Source organism: Malus domestica, chromosome 13 (assembly GCF_042453785.1).
Source record: "Malus domestica chromosome 13, GDT2T_hap1".
Lineage (NCBI taxonomy): Eukaryota > Viridiplantae > Streptophyta > Magnoliopsida > Rosales > Rosaceae > Malus > Malus domestica.
Genome location: NC_091673.1, coordinates 3,549,258 through 3,576,101, shown reverse-complemented (window position 1 = coordinate 3,576,101; position 26,844 = coordinate 3,549,258). Strand labels below are relative to the sequence as shown.

Sequence of the window (26,844 nt, the reverse complement as noted above, 5' to 3'; positions counted from 1 at the left end):
TCTCATATAGATAGATAAATATAATTAACCTGTTATATAGGTTGATTATAAAAATTAAAAATAAAATCTATAAATAGGGTTTAAAGCAGAAGGAAGAATGAGAAATAACAAAAAGATAAATAAAAAGAAATAAACAAAGAGATAATTGGGAAGAAATTTGATTTTAACAATAAATCTTATCATTGAACAGATAACTATTGATAATTATATAATTAAATATAACAAATTGGACTTATTTTAATAAATTAGACTATTCCTATTATTGGTTCACAAAATTGAACTTATATCAAGTTTCCCCTTAATTTAATTGACCTTAAGGTGGCCTTATTTGATTGTGTCCGTTATTGTACACGACGGTTGGACACAAGAACTTCTCCTCGATCAATGGGCTACAATAGAATAGAATATGATAAGATTCATAAATAATCGCAGGTGGACACGATCGTCTGAATACTGCGTACGTTGTAATGTTGTCGTAGTTAATTTACTACCCAATTATTGGAGAGAAGGAGCTGCTGCCTACGTGGAGCAGGTGCCACCGTGCACCGCACAACACACAAACATTCGAAGTACGGCAGCTGTTTACTTTCGTTTTGGTTTTTTTTTGACCAATTGGTGCCCGCGCCTCTTCCCTCATCACCTTCACAGATCCCACAGCCCCGCAAACCACCACACCCAGCAAACCCCAAAAAGTCCACCTTGGTCTGACGGTTACCGTTAAACCTAACGGCAGGTAGTTATACCTACTGTTTAGCTCCCTGCTGTGCTCTGAGAAGACCCAGGAAAGCTTTCTTCCCGCTCCCAGGTATTTTTCTGAGGACCCAGGCAGAAGTTCATACTTCCCAGAAAGCTTCTTTTTTCTTTTTTTTTTTGGTATAATTTTGTATTGCTTTTTCTATATATTTAAATTTTGCATGCATTTTTTATTCCTCAATTCTGCAAATTTGTTTGTTTAATCTGCTTAATCATTGGAACTTTATGGTATTTAGTGAAAGTCTTTAGCTTCAAAGCTTTTATGCAGAGCTGTCATGTCACAAATCTGGATGTTCTTCATCTTGTTGCGGATTTTGTTGACAAGGCGATATTTTAAACTAATCTAATTTATGAGGAGGCGAATTCGAACTTGGGTGCAAAGGGGCGCACTGCCCGGCTGGCCTAAGCTGTTGTTTAAGAGAGAGGAATGTGTATGAATGGTCATACACATTACTTTCTCCTACAGTTTAGATCTATAATCCTGGAAGAATATCTCTAATCCATCAATTTTAGCGGATAGATTTAGCTTAAAGCTTTTGTATCCTTACCAATTAGGAGTTGGGATTCTGAAGGGAATGGTTAATCTAATTTGGTGCTTGTATCACTGAAGTGATAATTTTGGAGAGTAACCTAGTAGCGGCTTTCGCTGCTAATTAGGCAGATGCAATGCCATTCTGAATGTGTTTTCCCACCTAACGCGGGGACATCAATGTCGACAGAATTTGATTGAGTTGTGAAGTTTCACTTTCATTTTTAGCTTACAGTGAATTTCAGACGTTCGCTTGTTATTTTTGTTACTTAATCTCGATTAGTCTCTTCGAGTGGTGATAATATGGATGTTAATTATCTGTACCAATGACTATATTTTGGGGCTTATTCATATCATTTCTTGCTCTAAAATGTTTGCCTTGCTCCCTTCTCTTTTGGAACTTTTTCAATACTCAGAGAGAAGAGATCAGGTTGCGAAAGCACGAACTGAGCATATGGTATGGAAGACCACGCTGTCTGTGATATCAATGTTGTGCCATCTAATGAGTCTGGCGTGCAAGAGTTAGAGAGTTCCATGAAAGTTTTAACAAAGGTGGACTTGGACTTGGCATATTCTTCTGAGAAGTTAGCAAATCTCCATGTACCTCTGGTGTACCTTTTGGCTCAGCAAAGTGATCTCGAGGCAATGGCCACCGCGAATAACTATATTCTGGCAGACTTTATTGAAAAAGTATTGGCATTCAATCTCCTGTCTAGCATTTTAGATTCTGAGGTAAGAGAGCTGGACAGTTACATGGATAATCTCCGAGTGGATATTGTTGATGCGCGTCAGAAAATATCTTCGTGCAGACACTTGGGAGAACTGTACTCTATAATGAAAGGAAAACTAAATGATTCTGAAGAATCACTAAAGCAATCTCGACAGCAGATTTCAGAGGTCAAGATGCAGTCAGAAAGGTTTCAGAGAACTGTTCTGGCCTTCGCGCATGAGAATTGTAAGTCCAAATTTTTCCGTCTAGCTTGGAGATTCTTTAAATTCAAATAGAGACGCTGCATTTTTACATGGTTATTATTTACATGAGGCACATATGTCAACAGGGAAAACTGACATTGCCATGGATTTATCTGAGAATGCACAACTGTCAAATAAAAATGCAATGTCAAATTTAAGGATGCCTAGACAACAAAGACATAATCTATGGATGCTGGAGAAGTCTCTTACAAGGGAGCTATATCTTGAGAAGAAATTAGCTGAGTCAAGACAAAATGAAGAAGAACTTAAAGTGAAGCTACATCATACTGAACAGGTATCATTTCGCATGGAAGAAGCTGCAGAAGTTGTTTGGGGAAGATTTTTAGAGGCAGAGAATGGTGCTGAGGTTCTCCAGGGAATTTCGAAGGAGTTATTAGGTAGACTGCAGCTTGTTCATTTTAATCTGAACGGTTCAATTCAACGAGAAAGTGAGTTAAAATCCCAACTTCAAGCTAGTCTGGAAGAGCTTAGAGCGAAAGATACTGCTTTGCTGAAGCTCCACAATATCCTTGCCGAGAACATTAAGAAAGATGTTGAACTGTCTGCTTTGAGAGAAAAGGTGATGCTCCTCGAGAAACAGCTGAAAGAATCACAGCGCCAGTTGAAGAATGTAAATGCCACGAATGAATCAAGTGAAGAGAAACTTGGGGAAATGGAAAGTTTAGTTGCCTCTTTGAAAGAAAGCATCTATGTAGCAGAAGTTAAGGCTGAGAATGCAGAACTTAAGGTCGCAGAATTAACAGGAACAAATATGGAACTCAACGAAGAGATGAGTTTTCTCAAAGGAAGCGCTACTGGCACAGAAAAAAAGGTTGGAAGTCTCGAGAAGCAGCTGAGGGAAGTAGAGATACAATTACAGCATGCCAAAGCATCCTCCGAAGCAAGTCAAGAGCAGCAGAATATGTTATATGCTGCAATTTGGGATATGGAAACTTTAATTGAAGATCTGAAATCAAAGGTTTCCAAAGCGGATATTAAGATAGAAAGTACCGAGGAGCAATGTATAATGTTATCTGAAACTAATGCAGAACTAAATGCGGAAATAACTGTTCTAAGGGATAGAGTGGAATACTTGGAATCGTGTTTGGATCAAGCTAACAATGCAAAACTTGCAAGTGCAGAAGAACTCAATTCCAGGATCAAGCTCATTATGGATATGGCAATGCAATTGGCCGTAGAAAGGGAGCGCATCCAAAATCAGGTATGTCTTGTATAACCAATTCGCTCTCTTGCTTAAGTCCCTGTTTCAAATGAGAAATCTGTTGCTTTGAATACGTATAGGAAAATAGAAGTCGCTGAATTGACACCGAAGAAAAAATGCAAGGTGTCCGAGTAAAGAAAAATTATGAGCATATTCATATTATTTCTGTTAACTATAGTTTCTTCTGTGCAGATGCATGTCTTAACAATGGAGAAAAAACTTCTGGTGGAGAAGATATGGAACACCAAAAAAGATGCAACTGAGTGCAACAATAAAGACATTGACAACAAAGAGCTTCCGTCTTTCAAGTGTAATCCTCCAAGTGCTACTTCTATAAAAACACCCGTGGAAGATGTGACATATTCTTTAGATAAAAGTTTCCAGGCAGGTATTCTTTTGGATCTTCATGCATAACCAGGACTGCCTGCCACTTGTATAACTGTCAATTATTAAGGGGTGACAATATAGTTTTAAGTCGCAGTGGTTGCAACGAAATTTTTAGTTGTCTTTGTTTTCCTTTCAAAATCATAGAACTACATAATGAACTCGAAGACAGAGTTTGAGATTGACCTTTTCTGTTTTTTTTTCCTGATTTGTTTGTTCATTCTGGATCATTCTTCTCACAATTTCTTCAATATTCACTGAATCAGGTGGATGAAGCGTCAGCAGAGGCACCTGACTGTGATAATGATGCGGGGGCTTCCAGTTCTGCAAATAGTCCCACTGGCTCGGATACAGAACTTGACAATGTCGAAGTGGTAGAGGCCAAACGCCTGAGCCTCAAGTCTGTTTTCATGGTAATTGTTCTCATATCAGCCATATATTTGCTTAACCAGGAACCTTTCCTCGTTGACGAATTGTGACGAATAAGCTTTCTCACGCCTCTAACATCACGATAAACCTTTCATACCGGTGACACATTGTTCCATGATATTTTCTTCTGAAGCACTCTACATCTCTACACTGAGCGAGGTGTCTTGTTACTAGGTTTTCTAGGTTCTGCAGAATAAAACGTTGTTTAAGCAGGACGTATTGTATTGTTTGAAGATTCGTTTACTGTACATATAGACTGTCTAATAGTATGATCTATCGGCCTTTCGATGGAATTGGAAATGAGCAGTGTTTTCCACGGGGTGATTGAAATTTGAAGCCAAATGTAATGATTCAACAGATGATTAAGGCCCTAAGATGCACACATTTGAACAGATGATTAAAATTTCAAAAGGTAAAACTAGCTGCCTTCGGCGTAACGTGAATTACGAGTGGTTGCCACTTGGTAATCAGATTATTTGACGTTTAATCTTCTTATGATCACTAAGATTAGAAGCAAAGCAATAATGCCAATGAAATAATAAAGGTAGACAATGTCATGATGCTATGGCCTTTTTCCCCTTATTCACATTTCACGGCAATTGGTTTGGTAGAAAATTGGCTTCATGTTGGAGTTGGGGAGGAGCGTTGCCACCATCACATATGCATTCGCCGTTAACGCAGCGCCAGGGAAATCCTTCGCACACACTGCTGCAGTCTATCATCCCCGGACACCGGAGTTTTCCCCTTGCTTCAGCTCCCGGCACGTTCCCCATTGCCATGCCTGTATAAATTACAAACTAATTTAAACCAATGTGTCACAAAGTGAAATTGCGTGTGTGTGAGAGAGAGAGAGAGGGAGGGAGGGACTAACAAGCAATTATGGCAAAAAGAAGGACCAAAGAAGCAAACTTGAAAGATGGTTTCTTCTCCATATTGTTCTTGATATTGTTGTGGTTGAGGAACTTGTAGAGTTGCTGGTTTCAGTGCTTGGTATACAGAAGCGGATCATTTTGCACTTCATTTTATAGGAGACGAAATCAAATGAAACGGAAGGTCAATTCTACGTTTAGATTTCAAAAAATCCTCCATATTAAATTACATCACGAGAGAATGAATCATTCTCCATAACGAGATATTTGTGAAAAATATTGATGACATTCAAAACCCAATTTTAACGCTTGAAATTTTAGGGTGTGTTGACACACTTCGGGCGAAGTTGAGGTGTGCTGGGCAACACCCGAATGTGACGTAACTATAAAGGAAAGTGATGCATAAAAATATGGATAAATTTAAATCGAAACTAGGATTTATTTAAGCTAATAAAGTGTGTGCGCAGTAGTGGGAAGAACCCATAAAACACAAATGTTTAGAGCATAGATGACATAGGTAATGCAGTCAAAACTAGTTAAGTACTTAATACATAACCGAGAAATGCTCCCTACATTTATTTAGGTAAGTTAGAATCCAATAGAGTTTCCTCGTATGCCACATAGAATTCAGCTATTTATGGCCTGGAGGGGCGAAAGACAAAAGGGTGAGTGGACAAAAACAAAGGTTTATAAAACACATTTATTTTTTGAACATACTAACCCCTCGCTGTAAAATATGTATAGTTTCCAGAAAATCATACTACGTATAAGTATGATAGTATGAAATCAAATGCAAATCAACAATAATTCCAGAACTATGCCAATCACAATATCTCAACAGTAGCATAATAAAATCAGATGTTCATCGATCTATGCTAGCACACAAATTGGAGTTGCCTAATACAACCTGTACAACTGAACTAATGCTCATGAATCTATGCTAGCACACAAGTCAGAGTTGCCTAATGCAACCTGTATGATAGGACTGAGTGTAATCATAATATACGCTTTAGTGCTACAATTACGTGAAGACTAGCGCTATTCATAGTCACATACGAGTCGGAGTTGCCTATTGCAACTTGTACGACAAGATGTCGGAGTTGCCTGTTGCAACCTGTACGACATGACTGGCACATACTTGGATCCAAGGCGAGCGTGTTGTGCAGATGTGAACATACACGTGAAAGGCTGACCCTAGCCCTGTGCGAGCACTAATACCAGGTGCAGCAATGATGAGCAGACTACATAAATATAAGAATGCCATAACGATTCAATAATTGTAGTCAACATAATAAACTTACTTGCGCATCCTGTAGTAATATTTTATCATTTCACAACAGTACAACATTTCTTATAACATTATTTAATCATGGCATAATATGCATGAATCAATTCAAAAGCATTTGTGGAAACTATAAAACTTTATATATCACATATATAAAAACAAATGCCCACTCACTGATATGTGGTCGGATCGTAGCCTCCTTGCCATGCTTGACCTCGTACTTCTTCAGGATAATTTTCTCCTATATGTGAAATAACTAAAATAATTAATTAATTAACACATACACAAAGAGGCTAGGAAAAACCCCCATAGTTTGCTCAAATGGAGGGTTTAAATATATGAAAATGTTCTACTCGACGTCACAGACTTGTACACGTCAAGCACACGCCGAGTAGTTATACGCATCAAAACAACATACCTAGAGAATATTCCGTTAAATAGTAACGGAACCTAGCGGCGTCAGAATATTTCGTCAACTTTAATGGAATATTCTCCTTCTTCTTTGGTGACTTCCACCGTTCGTCGCCGTCTGGTTTCGCCGGACACTAGAAAAAGTCATCGGTTTCTGGAAATTTTTCCAAAACTTCATGACTTGCTCATTTCTCAACCATTTTCAATGCACTTTATATGGAATTGAAACTCTTGAGGAGTAGAACAAGAGGCCTGAAGGTGGACGGAAATGGCCTGAAAAAGCCTCGAAAGGTTCGAACTTATCTTATTCGCCTCAAAACCGTGTGTTTCCACGTCAACTCGACTGCAAACTTAGGCTATTGACTCGAAGGAGTTGTGTGGAGGCTTCCAAACGTCCCAAAAGCTTGTAACTTGGCCGGGAACATGTTGGGGAAAACTTGTCCGAGTCGGAGCTTCCGAGTTGGGTGTTTAAAACTCAACCATTTCACGATTGGTTTGTACGGTTGGGTTCGTGAGGATGAGAGGAGTGTGATGGTGGGAATTTTAGTTGTTCTTAGTGGTTGCAGAGAAGAGAGAGTCTCGGGATAGAAAGAGTCTCGAAGAAGAGAGAAAGAGAGAAAATGAGTTCTGATTGGCTGAGAAGAAGAAAAATCTGATTGGGTGCAATAGTGTGGGAAAGTAATTGATTGGTGGTAAGGAAAAAGGGCACGGGTCCAATTTTTAAAAGAAGAAGGGGATAAAATTTTCAGATTTTGTACAGTAAGTCGTACATCAAATATCCATCTCCTTATCAATAACAGTGTCTCCCACACTGAGAAATTAACACACGCATGCACCAAATTTTCCCGTTGTTAACGTACTTTAACTGTGCGTAACGTTTTCATTACAGCTCCGATTCGGGTATAACTCGGGCTCACGCATTTGTAATAACGAGTATTATTTAATTATGATAACAAGAAAAATAATTTAAGAGTCGAATAACTACATCCATGTCATGTTCCACTTTTGCCAAAAAGGCCATAAACGTCAATTTACACACTCAGAGAAAAAGTTACATGAAAAATTAGGGACGAGTCGTCACATATATTCAATTGATATTTTAAGGGTTTTTAGAAGAGTTATAAATCCGTGATGTTGATGAATAATTAATAAAAAGCAAAAAAAATAAAAAAAATCATTTAGATGCATATATTTTTCATTCAAACGGTCATGTCCAAATTTACTTATTATATATGTCGTGTTCATGTTATTTTCACGAGTTGATCAACATATAAAATGGTATATAATAATACAATAACTCTTATTACAATTTATTCTTTTTTTATTCTTGATTAATATTAGCGATATTAGAAGAGAAGAGAATTCGAGTACAAGAATAAAAGATCTTAAGCAACTAAGTTAGAAGATCCCTCCGAGTACACATCAAGCAATACTAGTTAAACAATATTAATCAAATCCTATAATCATGCGAATAGATTGTCAACCTGACCAACAATCACGAACGACATGTCGTTTATCCTGCCTAGTAGAAACCCTAACCTCAAAACCCTATAAAAATCTCTCTTCCGGCTGCAACCCTTTCGCAAGTACGAGTGATAGATTTCTCACGTCAGGTACTTCGCCGTGACGTATTTATATCCTTTTGTTCCTTTTTGTGTTTCCTAATTATGTATGGATTTTACTGGGATTTTGAAATCATCAAGTTTTAATCTTGTAATTATTGCATTCTAATGCACCAGATAGCCCCTTGCTACTTGGAAACATAGTAGCAGGGAAATTTCGAGCAAAGGGTTGGGTGCAAGATTCAAACTTTGAGATTTTTATCTGAATTAATGGTTTACTTCTTGTGTTTTTCTGTTGCATTTGATGCATGTCTATGGATTTTATGAAACAAAATTTATATTGCTGAATTTGATATGGAACCACCTCAGACCAAATTCGTCTTCAAAGTTTTATGATTGCTCATGTTGGTATGTTATGTCGAGCTTCGATGAATTTACTAGTGTTACTTGTGATTCTGTTTTTCTGGATTAATAAATCTGTGAATGCGGTTATGAAAAGGTTTATTTACTACTTGCATGGATTAGTTGAAGCTGTTTAAACTTGGCTTATTTCTACCGTTAAATTTTGATTTTGGTCAACGAGTTGAAGCGAATGCGAGCACCAAAAATTTGCGGTCTGTTATGCATTTGTATTTCAGACTGTACGAGCATGGTGCGATACTGAAGATATCATTGCAAATTTCTCTTGCATTTTTCAAATGACAGCTGAAGCAAAGCTAGGGATACAACATGTGTTGGCATTATGTCCAAACATGGCATGGTTACAGACCGTTAGTTATATGCATCAAAACAACATTGCAAACTGGAGCAAAGTAAGCGAACAATTTGCCGGCGGTTTGGGAAAATGGTAGGTACTATATATCAGCATATATATGGATTTATAAATGTATAGAAGGTGAAATTTCTCTAAAATATTTTCATGATATGTAAATAAAGTTTTATTTATTTTCATATAACCTTTGTAGGAGGTTAAATGTATTTTAACAAACTATGATATACGTATCATATATGATGACATATAAATTTATTTATTTTCATGCTTTCATGATATCCATCATCTTAGCTTTCTCATGTGCGTTTAGTGCAATGGCAATGACCGCCACCAGCCCATTTTTGCAAGGTTGATCGGATACGGTTCCGTGTTTTTCATGGCTTCAGCTACGGCTCTGCTGATTTGCGCCATCTATTTGTGAAGCAACACCTAGCTATCTCTTGAACTAAGATTTAAGAGGGTTATTTGTTTTAATACTTTCGAATATAATAAAAATGGATTTATGCTCCTTACATTGAAAACCAGTTGTATATAAATTCAAGGGCCAATAAAGCAAATTGGTCTGTTTTTGCTCAACTTTCCTTAACCTTCAAACATGTCAGTAAAAAAAAAGTCAGTAAACTAGTATCTAATTGCTAAATTATTAATATAATATTTTTTTAAAGAAAACAGATTGCCAACACTAAAATGGTGGGAGAGTGGTTAAGTCCAATGATCTAGCAATTATGTGATGAAGTTGAATGTCTTTTTAATTAGTTTTGTTGTTTTTAATATTTAACGTAGAAGTTAACCAGGTTAGATGAAAATACATGTGACGAATTTTAAGATGTATTGGAAACATACACCATATTTTATGATGGTGAGCAAAAATGCACCAACTTTTTAAGGATTCGGAACAAGAAAATTGTTATGTGAATTCTTTCACTCCCAAATTTAGATTCTTTTTTCTTCTCTATATTCAGTTCTTTTCCATATAATTTTATTTGAAATGCAACGATAATTTATTGATAATATTAATAACTCGTCAAGAAGTCAAATCTTGGCGGAGAACATTTAGGATGAAAACAGGATTTCCTTAAACCACACCATTGACTCAGTACTATATAAGATCTCGTTTGGATGTGCTTTTAAAATAACTAAAGTGCTTTTGGTGAAAATGTTTTTGAAACCAATTCTTAATAAAAATGCAAGTAAATCCTATAAAAGCACTTAAAAGTGCTTCCTGGAAGAAGCACATAATTGGTGCTTCTTGCAAAAAACATTTAAAGTGTTTTTGGAATCTAAAAATATTTTCTCTAAAAGCGCATTCAGCAATTTTAAAAGCGCATTCAGCAATTTTAAAAGCACATCCAAACGAGCCCTAAATGTGATATCACACATCGCCCAGGGGAGTGATCCTTAAATGTATATTCCCATCTCTACATAGCACGATGTTTTTTGGGAGCTCACTGGCTTCGGGTTTCGTAGGAACTCCGAAGTTAAGCGAGAAGGGGGCCAGAAACTCCCAGGATGGGTGACCCACTGGGAAGTTGCTCGTGAGTTCTTAGAAACAAAACCGTGAGGGCGTGGTTAGGGTCCAAAGCGGACAATATCGTGCTACGGTGGTGGAGCAGGCCCAAAAAATGATCCGCCCCGGGGCGGGATGTGACACTAAATCTTTTCCATATTGAATTCAAGACTTCTTTTTTGTGGATTCGGTGTAAGAAAATTGCGAATTCTCAATTCTTGCATTTCCAAATTCAGATTTTTCTTCTATATATATTCAGTTTAATATCCTTATCAGTAAACATAGTGAAGGAATTACTGCTACTTGGGGAAATCAGTTACACGACTAGTTATTTCTGGATTTCTCTAACTTTCACCTTTCATAAATTCATGTAAAAAAAATACTACCATAAATATACCAACGCCTCTAGTATAAATATAGCCCAAGGGTCTCACTATCTATTCTGCAGAACAAGCCTTGAAATTGATCATTACATCTATCCAAGGGTGACGCAATAAACAAAATGTTGTGATTGGCTCATATTTTGAGCTGTTAACAATTAAGTGACTTTGTGTGTTATGCTTTCGGAATAGTGACCAAATGTGTCCGTATCTCATTTTGGCTAATAGTGGAAGACAATGATGATGTTTCATGGGATTCTTTTGTTTTGGCTTTTTTTTATTGATTTCCCATTTGCATGCCACGAAAGTGGCTTTGGGTTTTGAGTAAAAGGCAAAGGGAGCATGATGCATCATCATTATGTCTGTGCAAAAAAGGAGAGGTTGATTCATTTTCTTTCCATTTAACTGCAAAGAGACGAAGTGGAGAAAGAGAGAGAGAGCATTTGGCTCTCTCCTGAGAAGGCATCAGAGAGCATCCAAAGGGGGAGAGCATTCGGCTCTCCCATGGGAAAGCATGGGCATGGGTGAGAGAAAAATCAAGAGAGCTAGAGTGAAAAGTATTCTAGTGAAAGAACTCTTGGGGTAGAGTGAGTCTCTTAGTAAAATTCTGTGAGGGTACAAGGGATTTGAGATTGGGTTATGTTGATTTAACTCATGTGTACTTGTACTGTTATTCTCATAGTGAAGAGCAATATCTCTATGGGGACGTAGGCAGGTTTTTGCCGAACCTCGTAAATTTCTCGGTGTCTTTATTTCTTGTATTTTATTTTGTTTAACTAGTGTGATTTTGGTAAGGTTGTAATCTGAATCTCGTTTCCGCACTAATGAACGGACCAAGGCACAACAATTGGTATCAGAGCATCGTTGGAGGCTTTGGTTCGTTGGAGGTCCAGATTTGTTGTTCACCATGAATTTTTCAGTTGAACAGTTTAATGGGAGAGGCAGTTTTGCTCTTGGTAAAGGAGAGTAATGGAAGCCTGAAGAAATGGAAGTCGTGTTCAGGGATGCTTGGATCAACTGCGAAAGTTGATGTTGAGGAAGAAGAAAAAGGCATCTTTCTTCTTACCTTACTTTCAGATTCGCACGAGAACCTTGTGAAACTTTACTGCATGGAAAGTTACAGTAAGTTTGGAGCATGTGCAAGCTTCTTTGGTGTGGAATGATACACAAAGGAGACCATGGATGATGGTGGGCACAAGACTGCTTAAGTTATTAAAGGTTGGAATCGTGGAAGAAAATTGGAAAGAGGATCTGAGAGAGATAGCAGGTTCAGATCCGGTTCCGGAGGCAAGGGTCCACAGTGCTACGAGTGCAAGGCCGGGTTGTAGCAAGTTTGTGGCGGAAGACTTTGAGTATGTCCTCTAGGTACTCGAAGCAACACTTCTCCTGGTGATGTTTAGTCTCGAGTGTTGCAGGGGTTTTGCAGCAGGTGGAGCTATGGGATTCACAGGTGATGAGATGGTCCTGAGGTAGGAGGAAGTGTGGGAATTTTGTCTGGCTCGATGGGTTGTTGCTGGAAACGGGCGCGCTGACAAGTTTCCAGGTTGCAGACAATGAAGATGAGGAAAACCTGCTGGAGGAGACGAGGATGTGTCGAGATCCTGTCTGAAGCTAAATGGTGATTTTTAGCTTGCAGCAGCTGCACATGCATTGGCAGTGACTGAATTGAAACAGGACCAAAGAGGTTGATTCAGGGTGTGTATGCTGGTACGTAAGGCCAATGGACTTTGGTGATGGGTGCAAGGATTTTTGCACAGTATATTCGCCAAGGTGGAGATTGTTGTGATTGGCTCATATTTTGAGCTGTTAACAATTAAGTGACTTTGTGTGTTATGCTTTCGGAATAGTGACCAAATGTGTCCGTATTTCATTTTGGCTAATAGTGGAAGACAATGATGATGTTTCATGGGATTCTTTTGTTTTGGCTTTTTTTTATTGATTTCCCATTTGCATGCCACGAAAATGGCTTTGGGTTTTGAGTAAAAGGCAAAGGGAGCATGATGCATCATCATTATGTCTGTGCAAAAAAGGAGAGGTTGATTCATTTTCTTTCCATTTAACTGCAAAGAGCCGAAGTGGAGAAAGAGAGAGAGAGCATTCGGCTCTCTTCTGAGAAGGCATCAGAGAGCATCCAAAGGGGGAGAGCATTCGGCTCTCCCATGGGAAAGCATGGGCATGGGTGAGAGAAAAATCAAGAGAGCTAGAGTGAAAAGTATTATAGTGAAAGAACTCTTGGAGTAGAGTGAGGCTCTTGGGAAAATTCTATGAGTGGGTGTGCAAGGGATTTGAGATTGGGTTATATTGATTTAACTCATGTATACTTGTACTGTTATTCTCATAGTGAAGAGCAATATCTCTCCGGGGACGTAGGCAGGTTTTTGCCGAACCTCGTAAATTTCTCGGTGTCTTTATTTCTTGTATTTTATTCTGTTCAACTGGTGTGATTTTGGTAAGGTTGTAATCTGAATCTCGTTTCCGTACTAATGAACGGACCAAGGCACAACACAAAAACATGGACAACTTTACATCTAAGGCAGCTATCATCTTCGTGTTCTTAGTTATTGCATCTTGTGAGTTTTTCTTTCACTAGGTTTAGTGTATCATCCTACATAAATACAAAATTATCACACAATTTATATTAAAAATATTATATGAAATGGTGTCAATTTTGTGTGTTTAAATATTATTTTTATTTACATAATTAACGTCTCTAAATGAAGTGGGGTTTTTTATTTGCATGTCTACCATTATTCTCAAAAGCCGAACCAATTCCAAATATTGATCAATTATCTGGCTTGCCAAAGCAAATCGGTAGATGCTCGAATCAGACTGACTGCGACAATATTAATTATTTATGTACATCTGGAAATCTTCACTGTGTTGATGGTCAATGCAAATGCGTTACCGCCTTCTAAATCAAATTGGTAAATGTTCTAAACAGAAAGACTGCGACAAGATTAATTATCAATGTTCATCGGGGAAGCTTTACTGTGTTGATGGGCAATGCTAATGCGTTGGCTATCTGCTGCCAAATCAAATTGGTAAATGTTCTAAACAGAATGACTGCAACTCAAATGTTCGACTAGTATGCATTAATCTTCTTTCTACAGAAAGATATTTGGAAAAAAAAAAGTTTTAATAATATATGGCTTTGTCCATCAATCTCTAAAGAATAATTTAAACAGAAATAGTCCCAATATATTCGAACAAGATTACATAAGCTTGATGCCCAAGGCAACACAAGTTGCTTGGTATCAGTCATGATCCAATTAGAAAAATTATTTTACTTAATATTACGAACAGTGTTATTCATTTTCAATTGCAAATATGAAGTTTTAATTTTTTGTGAATAGAGAGTTTAATACCAACTTATTATCTTACTGTTATTGTAAGACCAAACCCAACCTGGACTAAATGCTATTTTTTAGGTTTTATTCCCTTCCAAACCCAACCCAACCAAACTTATGCTAAATGTGTGGGCTAAAAGCTAAAAGCCAAACAAAGCCAAATTCCCCCCATGATTTATCCCAGAAAATGGTGTGGGCATCACCAGCGAGACCCCACCAACATGAGCATGTCTCCCATGATTTATTGAATTCAACGACTGAGATCGAATATAATTAAATCTAACGGTAAAAAAAGATCTAACGGTTCAAATTTAAATATAACGGTTAAAATAATTAAAAAATTATTTAACTCAAAATTTACCCAAATTTAGTAATTTTTTAATATTTATCAGAAATTAAATATTTTTAGGTTAAAATATTCATAAAATTAAATTATGATACTTTAACAGAAAAAATTAGCCTAAATTTATTATTTAATAACCTCAAGCTAAAAAATTTAGGCCATAAGGGTTGAAGAAGAAAAATTGTTTCTGGGCTAAAACCTAAATTTTATGGACTAAAAATTTTAGGTTTTAGCCTAAAGGTTGGAAATGATCTAAATATGGTTGCGTAAGAAAATAAAAATAGATAAACTTTATGTTAAGAAATCGCTCATTGTGTTGAGATTTTGAAGTGAGTATATTTAGACAGGAAATGAATCTTCTCCAGATCCCTTTCCACCAAATCCACTAAGTTCGCGATTCGGGTCGTTGAAACTTGATCAAACGGCTACAGTTGTTATAACTTTTAAAAGGGCCCATGTTTGTAGTCAATTGATCAAATTTCAACAGTCTGGATCCCAAACTTTGTAGAAAGGGGTCCGTCCATTTAGATAAAATTTAAAGTCAAACTTATTACCCCGAAATTTCATATTCTTTTCCATTAGGAAAACTAATGAAAAATAGTTTGAAAATTTTGAGTTTGAATTAAAAGGATAAAAATGTGTTGTAAGTAAATAGTACTAAAAGTGAATTTTTAGAGTAAAAATATTTAAAATGAACGTAGCAGGAGCGTTTCATAGAGACTCCATTTTTTAGGGTAAACTGTCGGTTTACCCCCTGAACTTTCACCTCACTTTCGATTTCCCCCCTGAACTTTTCTATTGGAAAATTAAGGACTCAAACTAATTTTTTTAGCCAATTTGCCTCCTACCGTTAGTTTTTCATATATTTCATCCATATTTCCGTTAAGTGAGACCATGTGCATAACATGTGAGAATAGTTAAGTCATTTCAATTTAAAAATGATTAAAAACTAAAATAAATAATAATAATAATTTTTCCTCTATTTTTTCCCGCTAATTCCTATCCTCAATTTTAATTTTCCCTCTCATTCCTATGCATGAGAAATAACATATGGTGTTATTGTCTTCATAAGTAGCTAAGTTAATCTTTTTTTTTGAAGCATGTACTACCATTTTTAATTTCTCTAACAAATTAATAATTTGACAAATGCTCATAGTGTTATTGTCTCAAAAGCAATGCATTAATATAAGAAACATGTCCATAAAAAAGACTAGGGTTTCTTATATTAATGCACTGCTTTGGAGACAATAGCACGATTAGCATTTGTCAAATTATTAATTTGTTAGAGAAAATAAAAATGGTAGACAATAACACCATATGTCATTTATCATGCATAGGAATAAGAGGGAAAAATAAAATCGAGGATAGGAATTAGCGGGAAAAAATAGAGGGAAAGTTTTGCTTTTTTTATTATTTTCAATTTTTTAATCATTTTTAAGAGTGAAATAACTTAACTACCCTCGCATGTTGTGCACATGGTTTCACTTAACGGAAATATGGATGGAATATATGAAAAACTAACGGTAGGGGGCAAATTGGCTAAAAAAATTAGTTTGAGTCCTTAATTTTCCAATGGAAAAGTTTAAGGGGAAAATTGAAAGTAAGGTGAAAGTTTCATGGGTAAACCGACAGTTTACACCATTTTTTATTCCAAAGTTTCCTTGTGGTTGATACGAAAGTGAAACTAGTAAATTAAGAATTATCATTCCTTTGAGTCTTTCAGAATTTGAGTTCCCCCTCCCACTCCCCTGATGGCGCTTCTTCCTGTTGGGCTGTTTTTCATCCGTCTTCTTCTAAACCATCATCCTGCCCAATCCCAAGGTAATTTATGAATTAGGGTTTATGTGGGTTTCTTTGTTATTTAGGAATTCGGGGTTTTTAGTTTGCTCAATTTTGGGGCTGCTTTAATAGTAATTCGAATGTAGGGTTTCTTAGTTCTTACTGATTTAGGAATCTAGGGTTTTTTAGCATGCTCAATTTTGTGGCTGCCCAAATTTGGGATTGCTTCAATAGTAATTCCTATGTTTGTAATGCAGAAGCTTTGAATTTAGGGTTTCTGATTGCAGAAGCTTAATTTGATCTGTTTGTAATGCATATCTGTATTTGTTAAATTTATTTCAGAGTCACTTGTTTTGACAATTTGAATTCCAGAAATGTCTCAGTGGCCAAAAAGTTTCTGTTTGTAAGGCATATTGAACTGGAATATATGTGCATTTGAGGATATATGTGAATATAGAAACCTGCATGTTGCTGGGAAGAGATTTGAGGATATATGTGAAGATATATGTGAATATAGAAATCCGCATCTTGCTGGGAAGAGATTTGAGGATATATGTGAATATAGAAACCTGCATGTCTCAGTGGCCAAAAATTTCTGTTTGTAAGGCATAATTTTCGTATGTGCAGTTTATGGTTTGCAATGTTGCTGCATCTACATTTCAAATGCTTACTTTAATTAGACTAGTTTAGTTAGGAAAGTACAATAATGAATGTGAAATGAACTTTTGAATGAGGTCTGTTATTGACATAGTTATTGTTATTGCACATTCAAGCTTCGGCAATTTATTGGCATATGTTTTAATTGTTTTTTTGCAGGATGATTGGGTCTCGAGAAAAGTTGTGTAAATTGTCCCAATGGAAAGTGGACCAAAGGGTTCTTGGGGCATTAGAGGGCACAGGGTTAGATAATCTATATACTTTAGCAACTATTGTTGGTAGAAATGCCCATGACAATAGCATGATAGATGCTCTTGTTAGGCATTATGATGTTAGAGATAGGTGTTTTAAGATTAATAATCAAAATTTATTTTTCGGATTAGAAGATGTGCTTTTAATCACTGGGCTTCCAGTAGAAGGGACCCCGGTGATAAAGTCAACAACAAACATTCATGCCCTTGAAAACTTGTTAGGGGGAGTGCCTGAAAGTGAGTTGAAGGATAAATCAAATGCGGTGAACCTTAGTTGGTTACAAAAAGAGTTTGAGCATGTACCTGAAAATGTAGATGCCGATAGATTTTCCTGTCATGTTAGAGGATTTGTCCTCTACATATTAGGCACGGTAATGGTTCCCAGTTTAGACCATGTGCACGTGAATCTGGGCTACTTGGGCTGCATGTCCGAGATAGGTGAGATAAAGAAGTATGCATGGGGTGTTGCACTGCTTTCCCATGTGCACTATAGTCTAGAGAGTCATCATAAAAGAAGGAAAAATGCTATTGGCAGCCACTTGTTCTTCCTAATGGTGTGGGCATTGGAGCATATCCCTGCCTTTGTGACGGAATTTTTCGGGAATGAGTTAGACACCTATCCCAGCGAGTTCCCGCTGTCTTGTGCTTGGGGAAAATTGTTTCATAATGTGCTTTCTAATAGGCACAAAGTGAGGGACTTTAATCGGCACTTGGAGAACCTTTGGGAAAATGAAAATTCGGTACACCTTTTTTACCTTTAGCCTGTAACTTACGTAGCTTTCATGGTTTTATTTTAATAATGGTTTTATTTTAATATACATGTTTTGTAGGTTACTTGGCAGCCTTATATGAGGCTTGCTGACAATTTCCTCCCCGAAGAGATTAGGGGGCAGCGGCGGATGGGAAGCTGCCGGGTGATTTTGATTCACCCGATCCACAGGTGCCCCCTCATATTCCATCGTCCTGATCTTTGCCCAAGGAAACTTGGGTTTAGAGAGGCCGATGTGACTGCCTGTTCCCCAATGCTTTCTGATCGCACAAGATTTCGAAGTTGGAAACTTCATCTAGAAGAGTGGGAGAAGTTGGAGACATGCTTTGTGAGGAACCGGTTAGATCAACAAGGTATGAATATTGAACCATTAGTACTGAAATAAAATATGCTTTTGTTTTTCCAAATGCTCGAACATTTTTTTTTAATTGGTATTCGATGGCGGGGGCTCGGTGCCAGAAACGAACCTGAGAGAAGGCGGAACCAAATCTGGAGGATTCGAAAACATAGAAAGAATCCATATTACAGTACAAGAATGTAAGAGCAAGGCTCCTAATCCTTATCATCCTTGGAGTCATGGACTATATGGGTGGCAATGAGATTTAGTGTATCAATATTCATAAAATTCACATTTAATTTGTGTTTGGTTAGGGTCTGAGGCAGAAATTACAGCAACAGCAGCAGCTGCTCTATCTGCATCTGCAACTCAGGTCATTGAACGAGCAGCAAATCTAGATGTTCCATCTGCATCTATACCTGTTCCGTCTGCATCTATACCTGTTCCATCTACATCAGCACCTCAAGATGTTCCAGAACCAGGAGCACATGTTCCATTTGCATCTGCAACTCAAGACGTTGCAGAACAAGTAGCACCGCCGCCGGTCGTCGATTCATCGTCTTCCTTCATCAAAAACTCTGAATCCAAAGACAACCCATTGTTATCGCCGTCACCACCCAAAATCCCAATTGTATGGCCGCCCGACGGAAAGCTCAGCCTTGAATGGGTTCGAAACCTCATGTCCACTATGGATTGGGCTTCTAGAAATCTTGACCCGATGAAATTTCCGGACATGTTTCCTATGGAGGTTTTCGATAGCTTGGTCATCAGCGCCTCCAATATCCTCCACAAAGAGGCAAATTGCGTTTTAATCGACCGCTTAGGCTCGGAATCCACTGTTGTCGTTGTTGGAGACATTCATGGTCAGCTGCATGATCTCCTTTTCCTTCTAAATGATGCTGGATTTCCTTCAGAAAATCGATTATTCGTCTTCAATGGCGATTATGTTGATAGAGGGGCTTGGGGGCTCGAAACCTTCTTGATTTTATTGGCATGGAAAGTGTTTTTGCCCAAGAGCGTTTATCTTCTTAGAGGAAATCATGAATCCAAATATTGCACTTCCGTTTATGGATTTGAGAAGGAAGTGTTGACAAAGTATGGAGACAAAGGGAAAGATGTATACCGACAATGTCTCTGGTGCTTTAAGCGTCTCCCTTTGACATCCATTATCGGGAAGTATGTATATACTGCTCATGGTGGGCTGTTTCGCAGCATGGCGGCATACCCCAAGAGATCAAAAGGAAAGAAGAGAAGGAGAATAGCTTTCGATCCTGAACTGAGCAGTCCATTGTCTCTTGGCACATTTGAAGAATTAAAGAAGGCTCAAAGATCGGTTTTGGATCCTTCGTGTGAAGGTTCGAACTTGATTCCTGGTGACGTGCTATGGTCAGATCCCTCCATGGATCCCGGTCTTTCTTTGAACACAGAGAGAGGCATTGGTTTGCTTTGGGGCCCTGACTGCACTGAGGATTTTCTCAAGAAGTCTCAACTCAAGGTTATATACAACATGGAATCTGCATTTCTTGGTTTTAGGCAACTGAATGTTAGTTTACTTGCACGGTTACAACTTACATGTTGGAAACCAATATGTTGTGGGATATTTTGTCGATGCTATGATCTTTAACATTATGCCTTTTGTTGTCTAATTTCTGGTGACTTGCTTGTGTTTGTTGTTAAGTGATGCATTCAATTAATAGCATATTGTGACTTCGAAACATGGCATGCTTTAACTGTAATCTAGAGATGATGCACATTTCTTTTCTAGAACTATACCTTTGATTGATTTTGGTTACTGGTGTTCCTAAGTGCTGTGAATTTAAATTTAGGTAACTTTTAAAAACAAATGCGGACAAGTCCTTCAATATAATTTTGAATGATCGTACGAAGTTAATTAGTCGAAAACAATATCTGCCGGATGATCAGTTGTTAACCCTAATATAATGTTGACAACGAATAGGTTCTTACAATGGCGTATTTTAGGTTCAGAGTTACATGATGATTGTTAAAGCTTGTTATGAAAGCATGTATAAGAGATGCAGGTGCTTATGGTTTTGTTATTGCTTTGATAGTTTTTAACCACCTTGACCTTGGCTCAATAGGTAGATGGTGGGTGGGGTTTGGCTATGTCTTCCGTTAAAATTTTACTATTAAAGGAAACAAAATGTATACTTTTAATCCTTTTAAAAACGACTAGCAGCTGTAATGTTTCTAAACTGCACAAAGGCTGTTGCACTTATGTTTCTCTCACACACTAAGCATGAGATGATTTCTTTCTACTCTCTTGTTACGTTTACTTCCTTGTGTTGTATTTGCACAACTGGTAATCATAATAGAGGTGCAATACTAAGATTTGGGTTATTCTATATTGTCAAAACCACAGTTGATTATTAGAACGCATGAAGGCCCTGATGCGCGGGACAAGAGGCAAAGGCCAGGTCTTGAGGGAATGGATAACGGGTTCACCATAGATCACATTGTGGAGTCTGGAAAGCTCATTACTTTGTTTAGTGCTCCAGACTACCCACAATTTCAGGTTTGTTTAGGATCTTTTGAGATTGGTATTTGTTGTGTTCATAGTTATGCCAAATTGCGATGCAAAGTTTGCTTGATGCATGTATGGTTATGCTGATGTGGTTTTGCCTGTTTCCTTCTAAGATCCTAAACTCAATTATCTTTATTATTAACATTGGTAAGTTCTATAGGTTTGGGAGGTTTGTGATATCAAGATAGTAATATAAGTAAACCAGAATGAATACTTTCTTTTAGCCTTGTAACAGGAAATATCAAAGATAGTAATTGGATATCAAGATAGTAAGATAGTGATTGGATGATACCACCCATGAAAACATCTGTATAGAAATCGTTTGCGTAATAGGAAAAGAGCATAGATAAAGTAAGGTACTTGAACCCAGTGAAGAAAGAACCAATATAAAACTAAAATCTATAGATGCAGCACATGAAATGTGTTTCTGTGTGTCTAAATGTATAGCTATTGACTATTTGTAACTAGTCCGTCTCCCGACTCATGCTGTGATGCTTTCTTAACTCTTGATTGAGCCTTCAAGTTCATCTACGTTTGGTTTTACTTACGGATTTTATGAAATAGTTTATGTGCCTGTTTTCGCATTCTGTAAATTGACACTAATCTCTTCATGCACATGCAGGGGACAGGAGATAGGTGCAGAAATAAAGGAGCTTACATCGTTCTGGAACCCCCAAATTTTGATAATCCTGTTTTTCATAGCTTTGAAGCAGTCACTCCAAGACCTCAGGTATTTGTGTTTACATTTCATAAATTCCTGATAAGTATTTCGTTTTGTGTTGGAGCCAAATGTATGTGTTAAAAATATTTCCATGCTTTTTGGCTTCCATTGCAGGCGAATCCCTTCTATGATTTTGAAGAAGTGGCCGATTCTGATCAAGAGTTGGACTTCGCATCGATGCAGACTAGCCCGTGAGGTCCTCGGTCACCTGAACAATTTACCGAGTCGGAGACGTTGGAGCTTGATAGTACTGCTCCATGCGTATGGTCCCCCATTGTGGACAAACCAAGCAGAACCATAAGCATAGTCTAATCGTGCAAGCGGTGATCATCTCTGAAATGCGTATGGTCCCATATCACGGATATACCAAGCAGGACCATCTGTATGCCACTGCTACATGGTGCAGTTAGATCAACATACAACCTCCTTATCCCTATCTCAACGCCTATGATTTACAACGTAATCGCCTGCACTATCAATTTCTCATGATCACTAACTAACATGTCACACAAGCATAGAGTTCCACGGAATACTTCTAATAGGATTTTAGGCTCATAATAGTTACCATACATGTCATTCATATTATCAAAAAGATAAATACGCATCTATATCACAATAAGGCCTCCTATACATGTAAACTAAGGTATATATTAGCTGGGATAGCTCACTAACCGCTATAAGCTCACTAAGCCCTACTTTGTCTCTAGTAATACTAGTTTTAGTATTCAAGAACAATTAAGAACATTTTGCTAAAAATTGATCCTATTAGATCGTTAAAAATGATCCACCCACCGGATTTCCAATCCATAAGTTCCTAAGGTCCTCAAATATTACGTATAATAACATATCAAAATTTGGTAATGATTTAACGGTTGGATCGTCGATTGTTATAATGATTAAGTAGCGGTCTCTAACGAAAATATGTTCAAACGATTGGATTTCGTCAATCGGATGTCACATATGGATTCGGGGAATTAAATTTAGCTTAGAAAGATAGAGTTGGCCCATTGGCCATGCATTGCCACATGCAGCTGTTTCCGGCGAACTGAAACCTAATTTTCCAACGCAACGAAACTGAATGCTCATCTTCAGGCACAGTTATTTGCCTCGACAACAAATGCACGTGCTTAGAGTTTCTGGGCGGCTCTGCACCGCCACCTGAAATCGCCCAGTCACCAGAAACAGGCCGATGTTCAACTAGCCGTGAGTGCGAAGGAAAATTCAAGTGCGTTGGCGACAAGGTCATTTGTAGCGACGGAAAATGCAGTTGCTTAGACAGACAGCAAGCTGGCAATATTCGTTGCCAAGTTCTGAATGACTGCCGAGATTTATACTGATGGACGTCCCAAATGTGTTCGTCACAAATGCAAATGCGTCGAGTAATCAAAATTAACTCTTGAGTAACAAGGTTGAGAGTGATTTTAATTTTCCTTACTAAAGAAAATTTCATTAGAAGGTGATTTTGAATTTGTGATGGGTATGCAAAACCATTGATGTCGGGCTGATAAACCATTGATCTCAACATTCCACAATGGACTACACTTAACGCACATCTCGCATCGATTGTCGCAATCATCGTTCGTATACTCCGTGGTGGATGCACATTGAGATCTCATAACCCCTCGAAGTTCGAGAAATGTATATGTGAAAGTCTTCTGAGGACTTTTTGTGCAGACTAAATGTTCGACAAAATACCTTTCGCAGGTTGCATGGATAATACGTGATAAGCTCTCTCAATAGCACTCGTTATATTGCTTTGGTATATGTCAATATCTTTTGACTTGTACACAATTTCGTTCGGCTGACGACAATAAGTTCACCAAATGTTCAACAAAATGTTTTCAGCGAATAAACTGAATTTTTTTGCACGTTTTACACTGTTTCTATCTAAATAACTTGAACCTTTAAATCTAAAACTTCTCAAGGTTCGAATTTTAGATTTGTCACTGGTATACGAACGTAAGAGCAAGTGATCCAATTATTTACTATCTCATAGTCCACGTCTAGCATCAATGAAGACTTCATCAAGCTTTCACGATCGAGTATGAATTGAGGCTGACACAGGAAACCAATGCAACTTGAGAGAGAGAGAGAGAGAGTCTCAAGTATATGAAATTTTAACTAACATCGTATCTTTGTCCAATCTCGTGGACTTTGATGGGAGAAGAGAATCTACAGTGAGCTACAATACGCTGACTTGCACTCCAGTAAAATTTCTATGAACTACGTTGCCATTTATTTGAAATTTTCAAGAACTTGATCTGCAACGATGCTTCTACGAAGCCACTATATGGATTACAGCCTATCTTGAGAGGAGTGGTCGTTAGTCGTTACATCTTCTTTTAGCCAGTGGTAAGTTCCTAATCCATGAGCTATTGACGGGGCAAATGAATAATTCATCATTTCACAGATTTCTGAATTCTTCTGGTTGAGATAACAGCAAAACTGAATATGCTGACAAACCTAGGCCACTTTCAAACGCAGCACTAACAACAGCCATTTTTTGGTGCTGCTGTGCCCACCGGGTAATGATTGCTGTATTTTCGAAGCCGCCAACAACGCTAGGTTTAATAACCTGAAAGAACCAACATGAACAACCTAAATCAGGAACACGCCCTCGAATGGTCATGAATTTCAGTAACAAAGACACCAAATTGCAAGAGATTAAGATACTAATGAGCAATGTATAAACTGCCACTCACAGTTTCATCCAGCTTATCAAGTGGATGTTCTCTAATACTGTCAATAGTTTCATCCAGTGCCACAAGTAACCCACTTTCTTCACAGAATCTGATAATATCGCCTTCATTTTGAACAGGTTCCTGCAACAAAAAGATAGTCTCAGGGTCAACGATGGCATTAAGATACATTGACAAGTATCACTAATCCTAACAAATAAAGATGAGGAGAAAATTTAAATCGTTAAAGTATGCCAACCACATAAAATTTGATCTGAAAGAGATTCCATCCCTCGGGAGGGAGTGGTAATGTAGAGTAGAAATGTTAACCAATTTTGCAGAGTGAATACCTCTAAATACTGCAGATCGCAATCCTTTACCGAGGATCCAAACTGGATAGCTTCTTCATATGTCCAGTTCCGATTGGCGTCAGCGCGAACTTGAATTTGGTATCCGACTTTCTTTCTCACTGCCTGTATAGCTACCTGCTGCAAAAATCATTGGAAAGCCGCAAACCAAAGCCTTCGCTTTCTTTGATGCGTAATAACAAAGTCGTATTGACAAGAATCTTTGTAATGGTAACAATATGAGTTCAGAGAGATGAGAATAGTGCCCTCAGCTTTACTGCAGTAAATCCTTCTTCCACAAGTGATGCTACAACATGAGCTACTTGTGTGGGTGTCCCGTCAAAATCAACGAGGGCAAAAAGAAAGACAAGAACTAACCTTTTGAACGAAGAAGAAGATGATGAAGGTGCAAAGTGAACCGCGGCACCAATTCCGAAAACTCCTCGGGTTTCATTCACGTACAGCGATTTATAACTCGGGTTTTCGACATCCTTGCCCATGAAAAACAGAGGATAACTGCATGCAAAACCAGTTCAGGCTTTGGCACTCAGCGGCACAGCCATCTGTGAAATTCGCCATCAAAATCCACAATTCAACGCACATTGTGTGATAAACCAGTATGAAACCGGAGATTTTTAATTACTTGAAACCTATGAATTCCGGTACAAGTGGAAGGAGGATTGAGCTTCAACTCCTCAACGGCCTCTCTGATCTTTTCAAGTCCTTGAGGAAGAGTCAACGCCGGAGTCAGCGTCCACGTGACGCCGGTCTCGATCACCAAGTCACCGTCCTCCGTTTCCGACACCTCGCCGACTTCGATCTCCGGGCCGTCGAATCTTACTCCTCCAACGGCCTTAAAAACAAAAATAATACGAAAAAGAAAATAAAAGTGACATAATTTAAGTGGAAATAAATGAGAGTGGAGAAAAAAAAAAGACTTTTGAGGGAGTCGAAAACGGCGGGAGTCTGGGTTGAGGAATAAGAAGGGCGGCGGCGGTGGCCTCGTTGTGCGCGGGAAAGACAGGGACCTCTTGCCATGCAGGAAAGAGAGAGAATTTGTGAGCAATAGCATCGAATGTGAGGAAGAGAGAAGAAAAAGGAGGGAGGGAAGTTTCAGAGAGAGAGAAGTGAAAGAAGATGCAGGTGGAGAGAAGGGGATAAGGAAACAGTGTCGTCTCTGCCGCTTGAGAGATATTTCAGTATGATCGGCACACGAAGTAGTATATTATTATACAAATTGTGGGATTTGTGCGTTAAAAAGTTAACAATTTAAAAAATAAATTTTTTTATTATTTACATAAAAATACATATCACCTGTATTTCTGTCGCAATTAAAAATTTCTACTGCTGCTGTTGCTGTTGATGTTTCTGTTCTGGTGACCGTTATAAAAATGCATTCCTGTGGGCTAATTGGGTCTATTGGGCCTACTGGTCCTATTGGGCCCAGTTTAATTTCGGATCTTTTTTATGAGGATCCTATAAAGCAGTTCATCCTATTCGTTCATCAGTCATTTTATGGTCATAAATTATTTTAAATTTTTTATTTAAAATTGAACACAAAAGGTACCTATCAAAAGTTGACCGCAAGATGTATGATGAATGACTAAGATAAATTAATCCCTAGAATCCTCACAAAGAGAATCTAGAAATGATCTCTTTAAATGGGCGAATTTTGTTAGATCATCTTATCAAAAGGGGGATTTGAAAACAGGCTGGATAAAAGAGGTTGGAGTTTATCTTTGATAGGAGTCTTTTTCAAAAAATTATCCAACAACAAAAAAAGCATAAATATTTCTAAAAAAGAATTATAAATACAATTAAAAAGAATTTCTGTAAGCATTTAAAAAAATGGCTAATTCCCAATTTGAATTAGGCTAAACAAGTATATATTTATTTTTTCTGAGAGATTTTGAATTAAGCTAAACAAGTATATATTTTTATTCCTTTTTAATCATTTAACTTTAATAAAAACATTAATTAACTTCGTTAATTAATTTT

General features: G+C 37.7%; 2 protein-coding genes, 1 long non-coding RNA gene and 1 other non-coding gene across 8 annotated transcripts; 2 read left to right on the top strand and 2 right to left on the bottom strand.

The window, feature by feature from the left end:
* Positions 1–476: 476 nt before the first annotated feature.
* Positions 477–4,589, top strand: LOC103451719 (WPP domain-interacting tail-anchored protein 2). 2 transcript variants are annotated; one of them, XM_008391137.4, is made up of 5 exons: positions 477–805; positions 1,699–2,237; positions 2,341–3,476; positions 3,669–3,864; positions 4,127–4,589. In XM_008391137.4, exons 2-5 carry the CDS (start codon positions 1,742–1,744, stop codon positions 4,132–4,134), a joined length of 1,836 nt encoding a protein of 611 aa, XP_008389359.2. In that variant the 5' UTR covers positions 477–805; positions 1,699–1,741; the 3' UTR covers positions 4,135–4,589. The 2 variants fall into 2 exon arrangements, with proteins under 2 accessions (XP_008389359.2, XP_008389358.2); XM_008391136.4 differs by having other exon boundaries at positions 480–805; positions 3,669–3,860.
* A 153-nt stretch (positions 4,590–4,742) lies between these two features.
* On the bottom strand, positions 4,743–7,531 carry LOC139190496 (uncharacterized). Its single transcript, XR_011574737.1, has 4 exons — positions 6,862–7,531; positions 6,618–6,684; positions 5,161–5,304; positions 4,743–5,070 (listed from the first exon to the last, which is right to left on the bottom strand). It is a non-coding gene; the product is annotated as an uncharacterized lncRNA (long non-coding RNA).
* An 8,872-nt stretch (positions 7,532–16,403) lies between these two features.
* On the top strand, positions 16,404–22,284 carry LOC103423774 (serine/threonine-protein phosphatase 7 long form homolog). 2 transcript variants are annotated; one of them, XM_008361852.4, is made up of 8 exons: positions 16,404–16,586; positions 17,361–18,192; positions 18,283–18,574; positions 18,681–18,758; positions 18,873–20,053; positions 20,939–21,091; positions 21,723–21,830; positions 21,936–22,284. In XM_008361852.4, the coding sequence occupies exons 2-8, from the start codon at positions 17,362–17,364 to the stop codon at positions 22,014–22,016; spliced, it is 2,724 nt and encodes a 907-aa protein (XP_008360074.2). In that variant the 5' UTR covers positions 16,404–16,586; position 17,361; the 3' UTR covers positions 22,017–22,284. The 2 variants fall into 2 exon arrangements, with proteins under 2 accessions (XP_008360074.2, XP_008360075.2); XM_008361853.4 differs by lacking the exon at positions 18,681–18,758.
* A 1,623-nt stretch (positions 22,285–23,907) lies between these two features.
* On the bottom strand, positions 23,908–26,013 carry LOC103452302 (uncharacterized). 3 transcript variants are annotated; one of them, XR_011574606.1, is made up of 5 exons: positions 25,490–26,013; positions 25,225–25,409; positions 24,850–24,984; positions 24,524–24,643; positions 23,908–24,396 (listed from the first exon to the last, which is right to left on the bottom strand). It is a non-coding gene; the product is annotated as an uncharacterized protein (transcript). The 3 variants fall into 3 exon arrangements; XR_011574608.1 differs by having other exon boundaries at positions 25,497–25,970; XR_011574607.1 differs by having other exon boundaries at positions 24,850–25,153; positions 25,490–25,962.
* Positions 26,014–26,844: the final 831 nt, after the last annotated feature.